Source organism: Corythoichthys intestinalis, chromosome 2, assembly GCF_030265065.1.
Source record: "Corythoichthys intestinalis isolate RoL2023-P3 chromosome 2, ASM3026506v1, whole genome shotgun sequence".
Classification (NCBI taxonomy): domain Eukaryota; kingdom Metazoa; phylum Chordata; class Actinopteri; order Syngnathiformes; family Syngnathidae; genus Corythoichthys; species Corythoichthys intestinalis.
In genome coordinates, this window is record NC_080396.1 from 12,027,461 (window position 1) to 12,046,767 (window position 19,307).

At 37.7% G+C, this 19,307-nt stretch overlaps 1 protein-coding gene across 2 annotated transcripts in view; it reads right to left on the reverse strand.

Moving 5' to 3' along the window:
* The window catches only part of LOC130907841 (plexin-A1-like), a 599,840-nt gene that overhangs the window by 272,256 nt on the left and 308,277 nt on the right, over positions 1–19,307 (reverse strand). For both annotated transcript variants that reach the window (XM_057823323.1, XM_057823332.1), the window contains exon 4: positions 15,811–15,942. In XM_057823323.1, coding sequence (XP_057679306.1) covers positions 15,811–15,942 — 132 coding nt within the window. The remainder of the gene's footprint in view (positions 1–15,810; positions 15,943–19,307) is intronic.

Here is a 19,307-nt window from a genome sequence, read left to right on the forward strand (position 1 = left end):
CAAGGAATCCCCATGGAGGAAGGGGTGAAGTCATTAGCTGCCAGGAGGTCATCTCATGAATCTGTTTTACAAGGAAAGAGGCATGACCTTCCTCTTTGTGTTAATTAGTTAATGTCTGCTTTATATTCCTTATAGAAACTGGAAATAATCTGGAGAGTGGATGGCTTAACTATACATGATCTATATTTCAACTATATATAATACTTATCTGTCCATATACCTGTGGTTTATAGTCCAGTGAGGCTTATTTGTTGATTTGAGTTAATATGTAACACTATATCACAGCAGCGTCATAAGACCATCATATTTATGACATGGCACTATCCTGGGCATTACTGAATTCTTATGACAGATGTCATTAAGTGTCATCCCACAAACTATATAACTAACTCCATTTATGTCTAGCTCGGATCTTTTACATCCATTCAAAAGTGAGATAATTTGCTGGATAACAGTAAATGATATCTGTTATAAGCATTCATTAATGCTCATGACAGTGTGATTATATAAGTATGATTTTCTAATGACAATGACACAGTCTGTTAGACAATGTGGCGGCAGCCTTACAACAAAGAGTTTTGTACGTTGAAAATTCTTGTGAAAAAACGAAAAATATGATAATTATCTTGAATCCTCGAATAAATCACTCCTGTGACAATCCTTCCTGTTTGTATGCGGTAAAGCTTTCTTACTTTTCAACCTAAATCTGGTTTTGGATCGCTGCATGTGTCACTGCAATCGACTGTGTGTATTTCTTCAATTTTTTTAATCCAGCGCCATGAAAGTGAATAACTTCCTGTTTTGAGGAGGAATGCGAGGATGACGTCACCCGGTTCAGCATCTCACAATACAGCATTTCTTCATAGCACTGGTATCAAACCGACTCCATAAAGGGCCAAGTGGGAGCGAGACAGTAACAAAAAGCGATAGTTATGAGGTAGATATCCGTGACCTTTTTACAGACACCATTTTTTTCATTGTGACGTCATGTTTAAAGTTTAAAATATGCGAGTGAATAATTTTTCAAAGTCGTTTTTTTTATTAAAACGAAATACTAGACATCAATTGATGATTGTAAGCTAAAAATGACAGACATTTTGAATAATAAATATAATTAATTACCTTCGTTTTATGGCTGGGTTGAAACAAAAGTGGTTGCGCGACGTCTGTAAACGGGGGTTAAATCTGCTATTGCAGCATATAGACATTGTTCTATCAAACACAACAGCTCTTTTGGCTTAAAATACAGCAGTTTCTTTTCAAGAGGAGTGCAAGATCAGAAACTGCTTTTTCAGTCTTGTCTGTGTTTTCCGCCATATGTATAATTTTTGTTGTCGTTTTTTTGCCGTGAGGACACAAAAGAATCATGACTGCCAATTACATGAGAAGAGGGTGATTTTCAGGGCAAATCAATACATTGCAACGTGTCATGAGCATGATGAATTGGATGATGTCATTCATGGGAACATTCAGGGAGAGTAAAGAAACATTCCTGCATCAGGATATTAACTATTGAGGGCAACTTGGTAAAACATGTATTTGAGCACATTATCTTGTTAGATCATGACAATTACATGTTGAAAGTGTAAACTCACTGCAGTGGCAATTTTTACTTTAGCAACTCTCATCTGAAAAATATGTGATGACACCGAATTTACTGGTAGTGACCAATAAACTATATTTAAGCATGGGGAATGTGTGTGTTCAGTGCGTACAGATATGACAGAAAATTTGTACTGGTCACAAAGCAGACATTCTTATGTTATCTCACTGTGTGTGTCTGCTTGCGCATGCGTGTGCACGTGCATGTGTGTCTGTGTCGAAGAGGAGAGTCACCTCTGGGACAAAGATAGTCCAATCCAACACTTTTAATTACGTGAGCGAGTGAATATGGGGAAGGTAAATTGCTCTGTCAAGCTGGGAAATGGGCTTTTTTATGTTTGAGCTCTCATCACTTGGCATTTCTATTATTCAACATGGAGTGAGGTAGGCTGGAATGGGGAGAAGCAGGAGGAGGGCGGAGGAGACAAAAAAGATGATTGGATATACAGTGCTTCTGTAAGTGCACATCGAGACACTAAACACTCACTCTTGAGCATCTGGGAAGATTTGAAAAGACCTATTTCTATATGTTCTCATTGCAGGGAAGTACATAGCAACCGACATAATAGAACACCGACAAAGTTTAAAAGGGAACCTCGAACTTAAAGACTTGTAGGCTCTAATAATCCACAATTGTTCTCTTTTACTAAAATATGTTATCAGAAAAATAAAATACTCCCATTGATTTAAAAATCTCTCATACTTAGTGCATGTTTTGACCTACGGAGGGCGCCACGCTATATGCGCACAATGGACGCTCGGGGTGATGACGTAGTTTGTCACTGTCATTAGACTTCAATTCCTTCTACGCGGCAAGATGTCCAACACATGCGCACATCGGTTAAAAACGGCAATTCCTTAATATTTGTGTTTTTATTGAGTCTTCTATCACTTTTTCATTGTCTCAAAATAAATTTTGCATGTTTCCCCCTCATACTTTTAAGCATTGTGTTTTCTTATGGTAGCTTTAAAGCAGATTGTTGATCTGTCGACCACATTACTCACGTAGCGTATTTAAACCACCCTTATTTGTTATAACTACATTTAAGTATTTTCCCACTAGAACTACCAAAGCTGGACCAGTTGGTACAAATCCCTTTGTAGCCACAGAAGGGTCATCTAACCCTAAACGGCTTATCTTTTTTTTAGCATTGAGGTTGCTCCAATTAGCATCTTGAGCGTTTGCAGGGCAGGACTGCCTTGGCTTTCTCGGACAGTGCTCAGGCAGGCAATCGGGTGGACAACCTTTTTACATATGTCAGGCCCCTGGCTAGGCAAGTGCCTGTCATTCAATTAGTATCAGCACCTGACGGGTGGTGTGACGTCAGCTGTCTGCAATCATCATCAACAGCCTACATAAGCCAGCCAGAGCTCCACCACGTCGCTGGATCGTCTCTTCATTTCACTGTTAGTGCCCTCTCGCGTTTTGAATATTTTTGTGTGGACTCAACTGATCATCGACTTATTTGCTTTGTTCCAGGATCTCGCCTATGCCTCTCGTTATTTGTACCTTTGTCCGGAATCTTCACGCCAGACTCCACAGCCCTGTGAACAATAAACTGCTTGAACTCAGATCCTCGTTATCTCCCGTGCCTGTTTTGAGGGTTCTCAGCCCACGATCATAACAACATATTCCAAAAGCTGCAGTTTGCCTATACAAGGGACGGTGTCATAAAAAGCAAAGCAAAACATTTTTTAAGTGGTGACAAATGACACTTCGCCCTTTTCCCTGGGCTAGGTGTTGGAGGTTGTAGCTGAAGCAATTTTCCCTTCTGCACCTTCTTTGCGCCGACATGAGAGTGAGCCAATTCCTTTGCAAGACCTACCAAGAAGTCCACCCATCTCTCTTATATTCAAGATGCTAATTGCAGCTATCCAGAATGAACCCCGCCCCCTTCAACACCTAGGAAGCGACTCCACAGGAGTGTGTAAGTCTGCTGCATTGCTTGTTTGAGTGGTCTTTTGTTTGAAAAAGCCAAGTAGTCATTTTGGTATCAGGGTCATTTGACGCCTTTCAGGTCTTTCTTTTAGCCCAAAACCCCCCCGGGACTTCTAGTGTCTTAAGGCATCTTTAGTATGTTCTGTCTGTATGCATCTAAACAAAACAAGCTGAAAGCGGACGGTAGGACTTTGGGTGTCAAATTTGCCTCTTGTAGGATGCTTAGCTGGTGTAACACATTTTGGCAGAACAATGGTTTTGTTATACTCTCGTCTCGTCCCATCCTGCCTTTCCTGTTCATTTTGCTTTTGCTGCTCGTTTTGTAAAATATCAACATTGCTGTCATGCTCATTAATGTTCATCTCGGGTTCAAATTAAAAGGGTTTAACAGATGACATGTTTATGTAGCTGGAGTCATACTCTGGAATCTGGGCAGTGTAACCATGTGACGTCACCGCCCTGCCATGTCAACAATGGCGACCTACTAACTAAACTAATTTTACAAATTGTATAAAAACTAGGGCTGTCAAACGAATACAATTTTTAATCGAGTTAATCACAGCTAAAAAATTAATTAATCGTAATTAATCGCAATTAAAACCATCTCTAAAATATGCCATATTTTTCTGTAAATAATTGTTGGAGTGGAAAGATAAGACACAAGACGGACATAAACATTCAACATACTGTAAGTACTGTATTTGTGTATTATAACAATAAATCCACATGATGGCATTAACATTATTAACATTCTTTCTGTTAAAGTTATCCACCGATAGAAAGACTTGTAGTTCTTAAAAGATAAATTTGAGTACAAGTTATAGTAATTTTATATTAAAGCCCCCTCTTAATGTTTTCGTTTTAATAAAATTTGTAAAGTTTTTAATCAGAAAATAAACTAATAGCTCGCCATTGTTGACGTCGCCGAGTGGTGATGTCACATCGGGCTCCCTGCCGCTCTTCCACAGTGTCTTTAAATACGTAAGGTAGTGATTGAAATACACCACAAGGTGTCAATGGCGAATTTTAAATTAATTCGAGATCTAAAAAAAAGTCTGAAAGACTGAATAAGTTTTATGTGTATTTTGCATAGCTATTTTGATTGGGAATGACAGTTCTCTTTGCATTGAGCGCTTTTCTTTTTGTGAACATTATATTTTTTTGAGAGATAGGAATATTATTTTTGTTCTGCTTTCACTAAATGATACTGTAGCGACTTAACTGTTCCGCCCAAATGCATGATGGGAAGTTGGGCAACCATGACTGTCAGTGGTGGACTCAAATGGTATACAGTATGTTCTGTGTTGTGTTCAAATAGGCGTGTCAAGAAAAAGAATGTCTCCTTTTCGCCCAAATGCATAATAGGAAGTTGGGCAACCATGACTGTCATTGGCGGCTGCAAATGGTATACAGTATGTTCTGAGTTGTGTTCAATTTGGCATGTTAAGAAAAAGATCCTCTCCTGCTCCACCCAAATGCATGATGGGAAGTTGGGCAACCATGACTATCAGTATTGGCTGCAAATGGTATACAATATGTTCTGCGTTGTGTTCTATTAAGCGTGTTAGGAAAACCATCGTCTTTTGCTCCGCCCAAATGATTGATGGAAGTTGGGCAACCATGACTGTTAGTAGTGGCTGCCAAACTTTAAGCCAATAAAAGGCGCGGTACAGTGAACGCCTGTGTCCACTCGCATTTCTCTGCCTTTTCGCTCTAAATGTGCTAAAACGGCTTTAATTCTGTTTGAGGCAACGCATGAACGGGTCATTCCCTGCATGCGTTAATTGCGTCAAATATTTTAACGTGATTAATTGAAAAAATTAATTACCGCCCGTTAACGCGATAAAGTTGACAGCCCTAATAAAAACGAAAAAATCAAAAGGGGTTTTCATATCAAATTATCTTAACTCTTAATAAAAAAGTCTTTCTATCCGTGGATCAGTATGTAATTGTACATAAGACAATGTGTGATGATGAGCCTAGAACAGAAATAAAACTTATGTGTACTGTATATCCAGAGTAGGCTGTTCTATACAATTTACGAAAATAATAAAGAAAATATGCTAAGTGTAAATTGTTAATGTTTTTTTTTTCCCAAGTTCACCATTAAACTGTTTGTAGGTATAACCATGCCTATTCCTACAATATTCCCCAGTACTCAAACAACAAAGAAAAGCCCATAGTATATGTATAGTGTAAAGTTGCATGTTCCATGTGCATGCATTGTGATATGTTAAAGAGATGACAGATATCAAATAGTATGTTGTTTACTTGAATAAAGCCAAAATCACCATCTGTTCAAGTGACATTGCAATTCCGGCTGACCTGCATTTATTTGATCTTAGACGGGATACAGGTTTTGCAGTGGAGTATAAATGATTGAAATCTGCATTTTAATACAGCCAAATATTTTCATCTGTCACACTTGCAAACACGAGGAGCAAAAGTCATTGATTTCTTATCTTTTTTGATGGACTCCAAATATGCCAGCTTTGTGCTGGTCAAGATGGCAAACAATATCAGTCAGCTACCTCAGCTGAGCAAGTCTCAGACAGTACAATTACCCGTTTGCAAAGTCCATCGTAAATATTTGTTTGCCTTCATGTGTTTGTGTTTCAGACTCGGATAGAAATTATTTAATACCGTAGTTCAAAAAGCCTCAAGCGCAGACAGTCCTCCAAATCAGCAGGCCAGAGAGGCTCCTGCTCCACTTTCATGTTGAATTTATTAAGTATGAGTGTGAGACCTTTAGCTGTCTGAAGCCCCTACTGGGAAAGCATTTCCTCCTCATCTCTAGTTTAAACTTACTAGAACAAAATAAAGAAATGACGCAAGAAGAGGCACAAAGGGAAACGGTGCAAATCCCACAAACCAATTATATTGTTCCACCTCTTCGGCACTCACACCTCAGTTGGTTTCTGAAAATGGTTGTGAATATTGTGGAGGGAACTGAAATTATGTGCTTCCCAAAGCTATTGTTTTATACTTATTCTCCTCTGAAAAGAATTGGAAAGGGACACGTGCATATGTAGACAGCACTTCCCACTTAGTATATTGACTCTTACATGAGTGTATCAACTATGGTCCAGCTTTCCATGGAAGTATTGTGGTTTATACAAGGCTTTTATCTTGTCTTCCACACAGTCGTAGTACGAACACACAAATGTAGCATACATATTGGTGCTCATCAAAAAGTAAAGCAGTCAGCTTTAATTATTGAAAATGGCTATTTTGGTGCCAGGAGACATTATAATGTAGATAACAGCAAATGAGAGGGAACCTATGGGGGCACTTGAAACATGAATGACTTTGCAGCTTCTAACAACTCTGTTGAGAAATCTGCTGAGCAATGCTAGATCACAATTATGGATGCTTACTGGAAACAAATGTAAGAGTGCCTTTAAATACAAAGTTAAAAGTGGTCAGCTGAAAAAATAAACAGTATATGGTTCCTGGAGAAATATTGTATGAATTGATGAATATCAGGTGTGATAATATTTATGTCTAGCCGTAGACTTCATAATGTATTGACGAGACACGGGGCCCATTCATAGGGGGCCTATTCCCGTCAAAGCTGACCGAGTTGAAACACATGCAAAGAGCTTGAAAGTTCTTGTGAATAAATGTTCAAATCACTGAATTCTTTATCGATATGGACGTAAAACAGTCTCCATTCTTGGTAAAAGCAAAAAAAAAAAAAAAACATGCTGTTAGCATTTAGTTTACGTAAATATTGCTGACTATGATGCTATTCAAGAAGAAAATTAGCAGTTACCATATCACCAACAGAGAGCTTTTTCCGTTGAAAATTATTGTGAATAAAAGCTTAAATCCCTGAATTCTTTATAGATCTGGACGTAAAACAGTCCAAATTCTTGGTTAAAAGTATAAAACCATGCAGTTAGCATTTATTTTACATAAATATTGCGTGCTATGATGCTAGTCATCAACCAAATGTAGCGGCCGCTATATGAAAACAAAGAGCTTTTTCCGTTGAAAAGTCTTGTGAATAACTGCTTAAATCCCTGAATTCTTAATAGATATGGATGTAAAACAGTCTCAATTCTTGGTTAAAAGCAAAAAAAATAAAATAAAATAAAATAAAAAATGTGCAGTTAGCATTTATTTTACGTCAATATTGCGAACTATGATGCTAGTCAGGAAGCAAATGCAGCGGCGGCCATATGAAAACAAAGAGCTTTTTCCATTCAAAATTCTTGTGAAAAATGCTTAAATCCCTGAATTCTTCATAGATATGGACGTAAAAGTCTTGATTCTTGGTTAAAAGCAAAAAACAAAAAAACTAGGGCGTCAAACGATTAAAATTTTTAATCAAGTTAATTACAGCTTAAAAATTAATTAATCGTAATTAATCGCAATTAATCGCAATTCAAACCATCTATAAAATATGCCATATTTTTCTGTAAATTATATATATATATATTCTGTAAAATAAATTGTTGGAATGGAAAGATAAGACACAAGATGGATATATACATTCAACATACGGTACGTAAGGACTGTAGCGGGCATTTCACTCTACTGTCATTTAAATCTGTCTATGCTGTCCTCACTCCGAAGCATCTACTTTTTCCAAAGCTAGACAGCTAGTGAACGACACCTCAATAATCAGACTTCTTCCTTTTTCATCTAATTTATTAATAAAATGGCATCAAGCCATTGTCCTCTTTAGACCGTTGTAAAACTACAAGAAAAAAAGTACACAAGCATTGCATTAGCAACAGCGTTAGCTTGGCACGCTATACAGGTTCACTAAACATAAACAAAAAGCATCTCATACAAAAAATATAACATTTCGCTTACTAACATAATATGTACACAACCATACTTACGGACAAATCTTGTCCAAGGATCATATAAGCACAACATTACAACGTAGGCGTCAGCCCGAGACGTCGTGCAGCCATATTGAACTGGCAAGAAAACAATAAACCATGTCGCAAAGCGACCACAAGAATTCACAGCACAAAAAGCCTTGCTGTAAAACTTATCAAAAGGCAGAGTACTGTCTGAGCGGGACATGTGTGTTAATTGCGTCAAATATTTTAACGTGATTAATTAAAAAAATTAATTACCGCGCGTTAACGCGATAATTTTGACAGCCCTAAAAAAATCACAAAATATAAACATGCAGTTAGCATTTCATTCATTCATTCATTCATTTTCCATGCCGCTTTTCCTCACGAGGGTCGCATTTATTTTAGGTAAATATTGCAAACTATGATGCTACTCAGTAAACAAATGCAGCGGCCATATGAAAATAAAAAGCTCTTTCCGTTGAAAATTCTCGTGAATAAATGCTTAAATCCCTGAATTATTTATAGATATGTACGTAAAACAGCCTCCATTCCTGGTTAAAAGCACACACAAAAAAAACGTGCAGTTAGCATTTATTTTACATAGATATAGGGAACTATGATGCTAGTCAGTAAGCAAATTAGCGGCCGCCACTGCTAATAGATTAAGCGGAGTGTGGGACGGCCCCCTTCGGGAAAGTGTGACGCAGTGAATGGCAAATGTGTCACGTCAATACATTATGAAGTCTATGATCTAGCCAAATTTATCCCCTTAGTTAATTTTCATGCACGCCCCATTTGAGGAACGGATGTAGCGACATGGCGTTGACTGGGCTTCTGTTGCACCCACTAGTTACTATTCTTTGTTGTTTTGGTCAACAAGGACGATAACGAAAATATTTTGTGGAGGAATAATTTTTTCATGAGGATGAAGAGAAGATAACAAGCTAAAATGATGGGATGAATGTCCATTTTCGTCTGACGAGACAACGGCACGAAAATGTGTGACATTTTCTCATTGTATATGCAGTTACCCTTCATTGTAGCAGTTTTTTGTTGTGTCACTCATGTGACGTACTGCACCCACCCCCACTCACCGGTGCCTTCTCCTGGCTTTCTTGTCTTGAAACATATGGTAAGATCTTTTTTCGTATTTTGGCAAGAGAATTTGCAATGTTGCTTTAGCCTTGAAAGGTCTGTGTTGACTGATCATCAAAACTCTCGGGCTACTTTTTTTTTTTTTTTAACATACAGTTTGCTGCATCCAGGTGGGTCTAATTGAAAATTGAAAATAATGTACTGTTTTCCTACTGAGTGTGTAATATCATCACCAAGTTGGCGTTGTCCTTGTAGAGCTACAATATATGTGCTTTTCAATTTTGCAGACAAAAACATTCTGAGTATGCGTCGACTAAGGCCATGTCTACACGTAGCAGGGTTGTTGGCAAAAAGGAGAACTTTTTTCTAGGGTTTGGCCTTTCATCCACATGCGCATTTAAATGAGGGTTTTTGAAAACTGCGCCCAAAACGAAGCTGTGCGAATTCTTTGTTTGTGGCGCAATCTGTTAACCGAAGATTTAACTGTGGAAACGTCACTGACTGCGACAAACTTTTTCCCTACGTCACACGAGACCAATGTTTACATTTGGAGTAAATTACGTACTTTTTTGCTTCCATTTTTTTTTTACAAACTCTTGCTGTGCTTTATATTGAAGAACACATGAGAAGGATAGGTGTATTGTGGACAATTATTTTTCGCGCATTGTTATGAATGTACTAGAAAATGAATGAATGCGGTTGGCTGTGTGGAAGTAATTATTTTTTCCCCCGACATATTAGGGCAGAATAGTCGGTTTAAAAAATAAATAAAAAAAAAACACTTGCTAGTTGTAGACATGGCCTACACCTAAATTAAATATCTCTGAGTTTTCATCAACGAACACGAGAAGAACACAAACACATTTTGAGTTGGCTAAAATATGGCTAAGTCTAATAAGTATTTTCGTACATCAGACTAAGACGAAAATTTGAAAAAAAAACAAAAACAAAACAAAAAGTGTTGCTATTGAGTGATATGATGGATTGTTGTTATTGTCATCTATTCCACAATCAAAAGAACGTTCTGGATGAACATGTTAGGCATGCAAAAGTAGTATTTACTAGAGGTGGGAATCTTTGGTCACCTAACGATTCGATTACGATTACGATTCAGAGGCTCCGATTCGATTATAGATGGATTATTGATGCCCCGCCCCCCGGTTTTAATGTTTCGTACATTAGTTTAAAAACTTGTACAAAAACCCTCTCAGACTTATATGAATGACTATTTCAGTATCAAGTTAATAGTTGAAAACAATAAATATAATAGTCCCCATTCTGTATCAGCAGCTTTAGACTACAATCAATTTAATGTTGTAAATCAACAGTTAAAGTATTAAAATTCCTCCAGTTATTCCATAATTTCCGTTCTGTCTACTTTCGACATGTCAAAGTTTTTAAAACTGTTTCATCATTTAAAGATAGATTCAAGTCAAGATTTTGACGATTAAAGAGTATTTTACTTAAAAAGTTATTTAGGTTCGCTAGAGGTGGGAATCTTTGGGCAACTAATAATTTGATTACGATTCAGAGGCTACGATTCGATTATAAATCGATTATTGATGACACCCACAAACCCCCCTAAGCTATTAGCTGCTTTTAATGTTTTGTACATTAGTTACAAAAATTCTACAAAAAGCCTCTCAGACTTAAATAAACGACTATTTCAGTATCAAGTTAGCAGTTCAAAGCAGTAAATAAAACTCAAGTCCACATTCAGTATCAGCAGCTTTAAACTACTGTACATTCAATTCATTTAATGTTGTGAATCAACCGTTAAAGCTGGTAAAATTGCTCCCGTTATTCAATAATTTCTCTTCTGTCTACTTTCGACATGTGAAAGTTTTAAAACTGTTTTAAAGATAGATTCTAGTCAAGATTTTGCCGATTTAGGAGTATTTTAGATAAGTTAATTAGGTTCGCTACAACAGAACCTTCTAGAGAAGTCTACTGTTTTACGATAGCGGCTGTTTGTCATTTGCATCTCGTTTTCAATATATGTTCTGCTAACGCCGTCGAGTCTGTCATTTTGCATCTAGTTCTATATACATATGATATCTATTATATACTGTAGCATGATGTGGACGTAGTTTGCAGCGGCTGTCGGCAGCAGTCAGGTATTATTGTTTTTTTTTCATGAGTTTAGCCAGAGCCGTGAGTTGAGCATTGTCATTACCGGGGTAATGACAAGCATGATGTTTACTCTTAGGGAGCAATGCGGTTAGTTTCTCATTGCATCCTGAAGACCGCGCTGTGTTTTAGTTCCACATTACTTGACATATTTCAATAATCGGAATTTGGATGTTTGTGAATCGTTCTCGAATCTTCCACACCCAAATTGCGCATAATCTAAGAATCAGAAATTTCGCACACCTCTAGTATTTATCCTTGTTTTTGCATTCAGCCATTAGTTCAGAATCCTCTATGAGCTATGACAGGGCTTCTTAACCTTGCTAAAGGTTCCGAACCCCGTGAGATTCACATGCGCATTAACCGAACCCTTTGGAATTATACATATATATTTTTTTCCCCTAAAATTCCAAATCGATATATCTAAGCTAGAAAGCTAAAACCTAAGTGAATTTCTATTCAAATTTCTTCTAATTTTAACAGCATGTTTTAAACAGGGCAAAATGTATGTTTTTATCTTTATGCCTGCAGGATTATTAGGCAACTAAACCAAGACTGGCCCAATGCTTAGAATTTTTCATTTAAATCTAGAGGAATTTCTCTTATATTGTTCAATATTAAACTTGCTTGGTTGTATTAACCTTGACCGTGCAGTTTCTGTCATGTTTACATCTCATGAATCTTTTCACAAATCCAATAAAAAGTGTGAATTTACAACAAATAATTTTGCCTTTTGACATTGGAAAATGAAATTAAACTCAATTCATTTCACACTGTTTCTATTTTTGTTTTCATATCGACACTCTCATTCTATCGCATCCTTGCTTCACATACTATTTTCATGGCGTAAAATGCGACACAAATGTTTTTTTTTTTTTTTTTTTTTAATGTCAACGCAGTTGCTGTTGTATTTCCTCATACCAAGTGAGAGTCAACCTTCCACTGAGCAAACCAGCTTCTCCTCCCATCAGATAGAGGACTAGCAATTGAAAGAACTGGAATAAAGCCTGTATATTGTAGACTAACCAGTCCAAAACCTGGTCTAAAACGCTACTTTGCCTAGATTTAGTCAGTGTCCAAAAATAGGGCGCCGTGTGTTTTAACCTTCACCGAACCCCTTAGAGTGACTCCCCAAACCCCTGGGGTTCGATAGAACCAAAGTTAAGAACCACTGAAGCAGCATCTCAATGAATGGCACAGTTGCCCCTCGCCGACATTAGGTCACAACCAAATATGGCTGTGCGCTTGAGCTGTCATGGCGTCTCGGACAAAAAGTTCAAATTCTAATTTAAATCTAATCCTGAGTGGAACATAAACACGTTTGAATGCAAATTTTCTTGATCCACCTTTTTTTTCAGCTGACAATTGGAAGTACACTTTAAAGTAGTTTTTCTATGTTTTTGGTCATATTTGTGTTTTTCATGACATGAAAGGAAAAATAAATTGATTGTAGTGCGTTGTGTGTCTGTCCATGAATTATAATTTTTTTAATTGATTTTTTTACGTTATGTTTCAAATAAAAACACCATTGGAGACATGTTTTCCTTTAGACATCTATGAATTCTACATTAAAATGAAAATTTTGTAGGGCTGTCAAACGACTAAAGTTTTTAATCGAGTTAATCATAACTTAAAAATTAATTAATCGTAATTAATCGCAATTCAAACCAGCTCTAAAATATGCCATACTTTTCTGTAAATTATTGTTGGAATGGAAAGATAAGACAAGACAGATATACAGTATACATTCAACATACTGCACATAAGTACTGTATTTGTTTATTATAACAATAAATCCACAAGATGGTATTAACATTATTAAAATTCTTTCTGTGAAAGGGATCCACGGACAGAAAGACTTGTAATTCTTAAAAGATAAATGTGAGTACAAGTTATTGTAATTGTATATGAAAATCCCTCTGTATGTTTTCGTTTTAATAAAATTAGTGAAAGTTTCAATCAAAAAATAAACTAATAGCTCGCCACGTTCATTTGAGTGTTGACTTCACAACGTAGGAGACCTCTGATAGTTTGTATATTGTGACTAAATATTGCCATCTAGTGTATTTGTTAAGCTAAACAAAATGTTTAAATAGAGTTTGACCAAAGTTTGAGAATTATTTTGCATTGCTATTTTGATTGGGAATGCCAGTTCTCTTTGCATTGATCACTTTTCTTTTTTGGGAACATTACTATTTTGGAGAGATAGGAAAATTATTTTTGTTGTGCTTTCAGTAAATGATACTGTAGCGACATAACTGTTCTGCCCAAATTTGCCCAAAAGTTGGGCAACCATGACTGTCAATACAAGACGTCTGTTAAATCTCATTAACAGAGTACAGAATTATAAACAGAGAGCAATTATCCTCTCTTTGGACGCAGAAAAAGCATTTGACAAAGTCAACTGGATTTTTCTCTTCAAAATTTTGGAAAAATTTGGCTTCGGTGAGCCATTTATCCGTTGGATAAAAACATTCTACAATGCCCCAAAAGCCACTGTCAACAAAAACGGGGTCATTTCACAAAGTTTCTGTCTTCAAAGGGGAACTCGACAAGGCTGTCCACTCTCACCCCTATTATTCGCTCTATTTATTGAACCATTAGCAATCGCAATAAGACAAAATACTAATATCAAAGGGATCCGCTCGCAAACATCAGAACACAAAATTAACTTATACGGAGACAATATACTACTATATCTAGAAAAACCAGAACCCTTCCTTCATGAGATTTTTGAACTAATAAAGAAATTTTCACAAATATCAGATTATGCTATAAATTGGTCAAAATCAATTATAATGCCCTTATCAACAAACTCATGGAATCCTGCAGATCAAAATCTAAATTACAATATTCCAATAGGGAATATAAAGTATCTTGGAATCAAACATTTCACTAAAACAACAGACAGAACTAACTAAACTAAATCATACACCCCTCTTAGGAAAAAAGAATATAATTTATGTTGTGCTTTCAGTAAATTATACTGTAGCGACTTAACTGTTCTGCCCAATTGCATGATGAAAAGTTGGGCAATCGTGACTGTCAGTGGTGGCTGCAAATGGTATATCTTCTCTGCGTTGTGTTCAACACAGGTTGTTAACAAAAAGATCATCTCCTGACATTCTTCCTCACGTCGCACGCTACAATGGTTCTAATTGTTGTGGAAAAGATGCCAAAGCTCATACCAATACATACCCCAATGAATGCTTAGCTTCAATATACATAAAACGGCGCCAATGTAGTCTGTTTGCGGCAATGCATGAGTGGGTCGTTCCGCGCATGCGTTAAATGCGTTAAATATTTTAACGTGATTAATTGTAAAAATTAATTTCCGCCCGATAACGCGATAAATTTGACAGACCTAAAATGTACACTTTTTGCAATATCTCCACATGTTGCTAGTTTGGAGCCTTTTCTTTGGATGGTTTTATTCAGTCTAAATCGCTTCCTTAGACCTGCCACTCTTGTTTGACAGGCCTAATACCAAGCAGGGCAACACTGTCCATTTGTATCAATTACACTTCTCTGTGCTCATCCAGACACATGGAAGTCAATTATGTCTAATCTTTGGTAAATTACGCGGCACTCAATTGATGGTTCTATATGCCGGGAACGTTTCACTGAAGGTTATCACAATGTGGTCATTTGCTTTTATGAGATAAGAGTCTTGCAGGTAAAAAAGGAGAAGAGGATGGAAAGTAGAGCAAGGCAAAGGGTCATACTTAACACATTTATGTGCAAGACAGTGATGATAATGCCACGATATGCTCTGTCTGTTGTGTGTTAATATATTGACACTGCATTCACACGTCAGGAAAGTAAAACTACTGTTAATTAATGATTACAAATGATTTTAACATTGTTCCTTATGTTTTAGTATTTTGTTGCAAAGCATTTCAGTGTATAAAAGACAGCTTCCCACAATGTTCGGACTCTTGCATATGTTATGCTGAATGGTTATTTGCTCATATCACATAATGCATCTGAATGCCTTATTGCTTGGTCTCTCAGACCTGCTTTCTTCCATAAAAAATATGTTTTTGTTACAGTCTCAGATGTGAAAGTCATGGCATATCATGCCTTAAAATCTACACTGAGTTGTTAATAGAAGCAATGTTCCTTAGATTTTGGTGAGGTATTTCAAAGTATTCAACACAATTCCGATTGATGATAATCTTCTGTTGGTGATTATTCGTAAGTGTGTGTATGTTCGAACTTTACCTGTTGATCAGTGAGAGTGTACAAGTATTGGTGATCTGGGCTGAAGAGCAAATCTTTCAGGATAGGACTGCCGTTGTTCACAAGGACGTTTTCATACAGCAAAGGAGGCTGGGTAACAGAGTTGACAAGGATCTAGAAATCAAACAGAAAACATAGTATCATTTCTACAGGCTCAGTTTCTTTCTTAAAGAAAACAACTTTGTATGCTAAATTTTCAGCAATCAATAAACATAGTAGGCATTTTGAAAAAAACGTGACATGATCACTATTCCACACCAGTCATTTCACAGAAGCAATAACCTTTGGGTGGTTCAGAAACAAACTATGATTAATGTATTCCTTTAAACCAGAGGTCGGGAACCTATGTCTCTCTTTTGATGAGTGCGTAATTTTAAATGTGGAATCAACCGGCTCATTTGACATGAACGAGCTGTGATGAGCTGATGGTCCATTCACACATTTTTCTTGGACCTTCAAACATACGTCGCAAGAATATGAACAGAGCGATCTGGAGTATATAAAAATGCGTAGGGGAAAATTAAACCACAAAAGTGTACAGTGCAGTACCTCAAGTCATAGAGGCATGCAATCAGTTTGACTTCCATGACTTTTTCGCCTGTCAAATTTGTCAAGTTCCCTTGTTGCGGTTTTACACTGACAGGTAATATGTGCAGTGCCACACCATGATTCTATTTGTTATTTTCCAAGTGGTGAGTGCGCAACGATTGTAACATACCAAGTAACGATGGCAGGCTTTCATTGTTGTTTTCTAAAGATTAATTTCAATCACTCAATCAACTCAGCGAATGCTCGTAAAAGCCGAGCGTTCCCTCACTCTCCTGCATGCTGCGTTGAAATGCGCTCAGGAAAAAAAAAAAAAAAAAAGTGATCATAAAGCCGACTCGGACAAGCTGGCAAGATAATATGTAAATATATATAGCTCACTACTCTTTTAGAGAGCACCTGGAGCTGAGACAAAAATCAAACGTCACTGTAAAAGTTTACAATATTCGGCAGCACAATGATGCAACACAAAATAGGATTTTACAGATCACACCAGTACAAAGCTCCAACAGAAGTCAACGGTCGTCAAAAGGTAAATTTAGCAAGTGTACATAGCCTGTGAGCTCCTGGCGTGACGAAGGTTTGTTTGGGAATGACGCCATGATAAAGCCAGTCTGTGACTGCACACACATTCGCAAATTGGTATCCGAAGTAGAATAAATATATTTTCGACTTAATTACTCTTTTAGGTACATGAGCATTTGATTATATACCTATTGATCTTAATAAAAGTCTTAATATATGGGCAGGCTCTCTGGGAACACGTCACAGGCAGCACAGTACTTTGTGTATTCTGTGTGTCAGTCAATTTCAACACACGCTCATTGGTCCTGCGAAAAATAATGAAAAACCGGACATTTTCATGAATTTAAAAAACCCCACCAGGCTGCGGGAGGAGGGATGGGCACGCTGACCCCCCGGCCAGTGTTGGGCACGTTACTTTAAAAAAGTAATTAGTGATAGTTACTCACTATTTCTTCCAAAAAGTAACTGAGCTAGTAACTGAATTACTCTATAGGTAAAAGTAACTAGTTACCAAGGAAAGTAACTTTAAAAAGTTGTTTTATGTCAAAGAATTTGACATTTTCTGAGCAGTATTCGAGTCAGTTGAATAGAAAAGAACAGACTGGTAGTTGTGTTATAGAACCTTGTAATATTTATTGCACCTCACCAGCAACAGATTTATCCTACACTTGAAGTGCAACAAAAATAAACATTTGAATTGCTTACCACAGATGTCGACAAAAGCTTTGCCCCGGGACATAAATCACACTTTACATGCACGTTCTTTCCTTTAATTTCGACCAACTTGAAATAGTGTTTATATCTCCACCTCGTAAAGGACAAATTTTCCTCTAGATGCTCTGCCATCATCATGCCTCTGCATCGGCTTTGCGTGCGTGTTTGCCGCACATGCTGTTCCGGTTTGTGTGTGAAAACACCGGCTCTGAAGTTTGTTTAAAAAAAAAAAAAAAAAAAAAACTTTATTGACAACAAATACACGTGCGTTATTAGGCTCGAGCGTTTACGTCACAGAATGGGGGATCACGTGAGATTTGACAACAACGCAGCCATATTGGAAGCAGGTCTGGCTCGCGGGACATTAAACTTTAACTTGCCAGTTCGATAAAGAGACAAACTCGTTACTAAGGCGAAGAACAGATATGTGATCAAACTTGAAGACAAATGGAGTAAAGATGTCGATGGGCTTCCACAATTACGCGAAATGGACATTCTGCTGTATTTATTGTTTGGTGTACTGTATGTTACTAAACTCATCAGCGATTCCGAAATTACAACTCGCTACAAAGCTACGGACAGTTTTGCTGCGGATGGCTGCAGGACCTGCACATTATGACCGTATCAAACGGCAACTCCATCGTTCTTGCAAAGGTAGGCTATGTGCGTTTACCATTTTCATTGCCATGAACCTGAACGCACCCCAAGTCTTGGATGACAAATTAACAGCAGAGTAAACTAGCTACGGCTGGTAGTTTCTTCAATTTATTCAAAGTAACGCACCGCTTTTGACCGTCAGTAACGGTAAAAAATAATAGATTACCCAGTTACTGAAAAAATAACGCCGTTATGTAACGGCGTTATTTATAACGGCGTTATTCCCAACACTGCCCCCGGCCACCCTCCCTGCCCGAACTGGCTGGGTGGGGGCCATGGCCCTTGGTTGTCGCGTGCTTAGTTGGGCTCGTGTGCAGCTGGTTGTGATTGGGCGCGCTCGGGTGGGGGGTCCTGGTGCCGGGATTGGCGGCGGGGTGGCGTAGGGTCGGTTGCCAACGGGCTTACACTCACAAGGGATTCACACGATTACTGGGTCCTAGATCACAGTTCTGATTTGTGTACACTCTACCCCTCCCAATCACTTAGCTTATAGTTCCCCCCCCCCTTTCCCTTGTCAACAGGCCCCCCACATGGCGTCAACCGGAAATACATCTAGCTGACGATAGCACCAACATATTAATAGTTAGTGCAGACCAGACATGTCCAAAGTCCGGCCCGGGGGCCAAATGCGGCCCGTGGTCAAAATTCATCCGGCCCCCAGCCTCTGTCATAAAATCAATAACGTCTGGCCCGCACACAGACTTGATAAATTGGTCAGCAGTACTGCTACAAGCATATGAAGCAGTTTAACTAAAAACTAAGAACTATCTTAACACTAAATGCTGCTCCTCATTTACCCACTAAAAGGCAGCAGCACTCAAAGCAACATTACCGCATGTGACCCTTTACTCCCAATGATGTAAAATGACGACAATCAACAACAACAAAAAGTTGACTGCAACGGCCGTCGCTTCAAGGATAGGTGGAAATTGGACTATTTCTTCACTAAAATACGCAATAACTGTGTCTACCTCATTTGCAAAGAGACAGTCGCTGTTTTTAAAGAGTTCAATATGAGGCGATATTACCAAACAAGA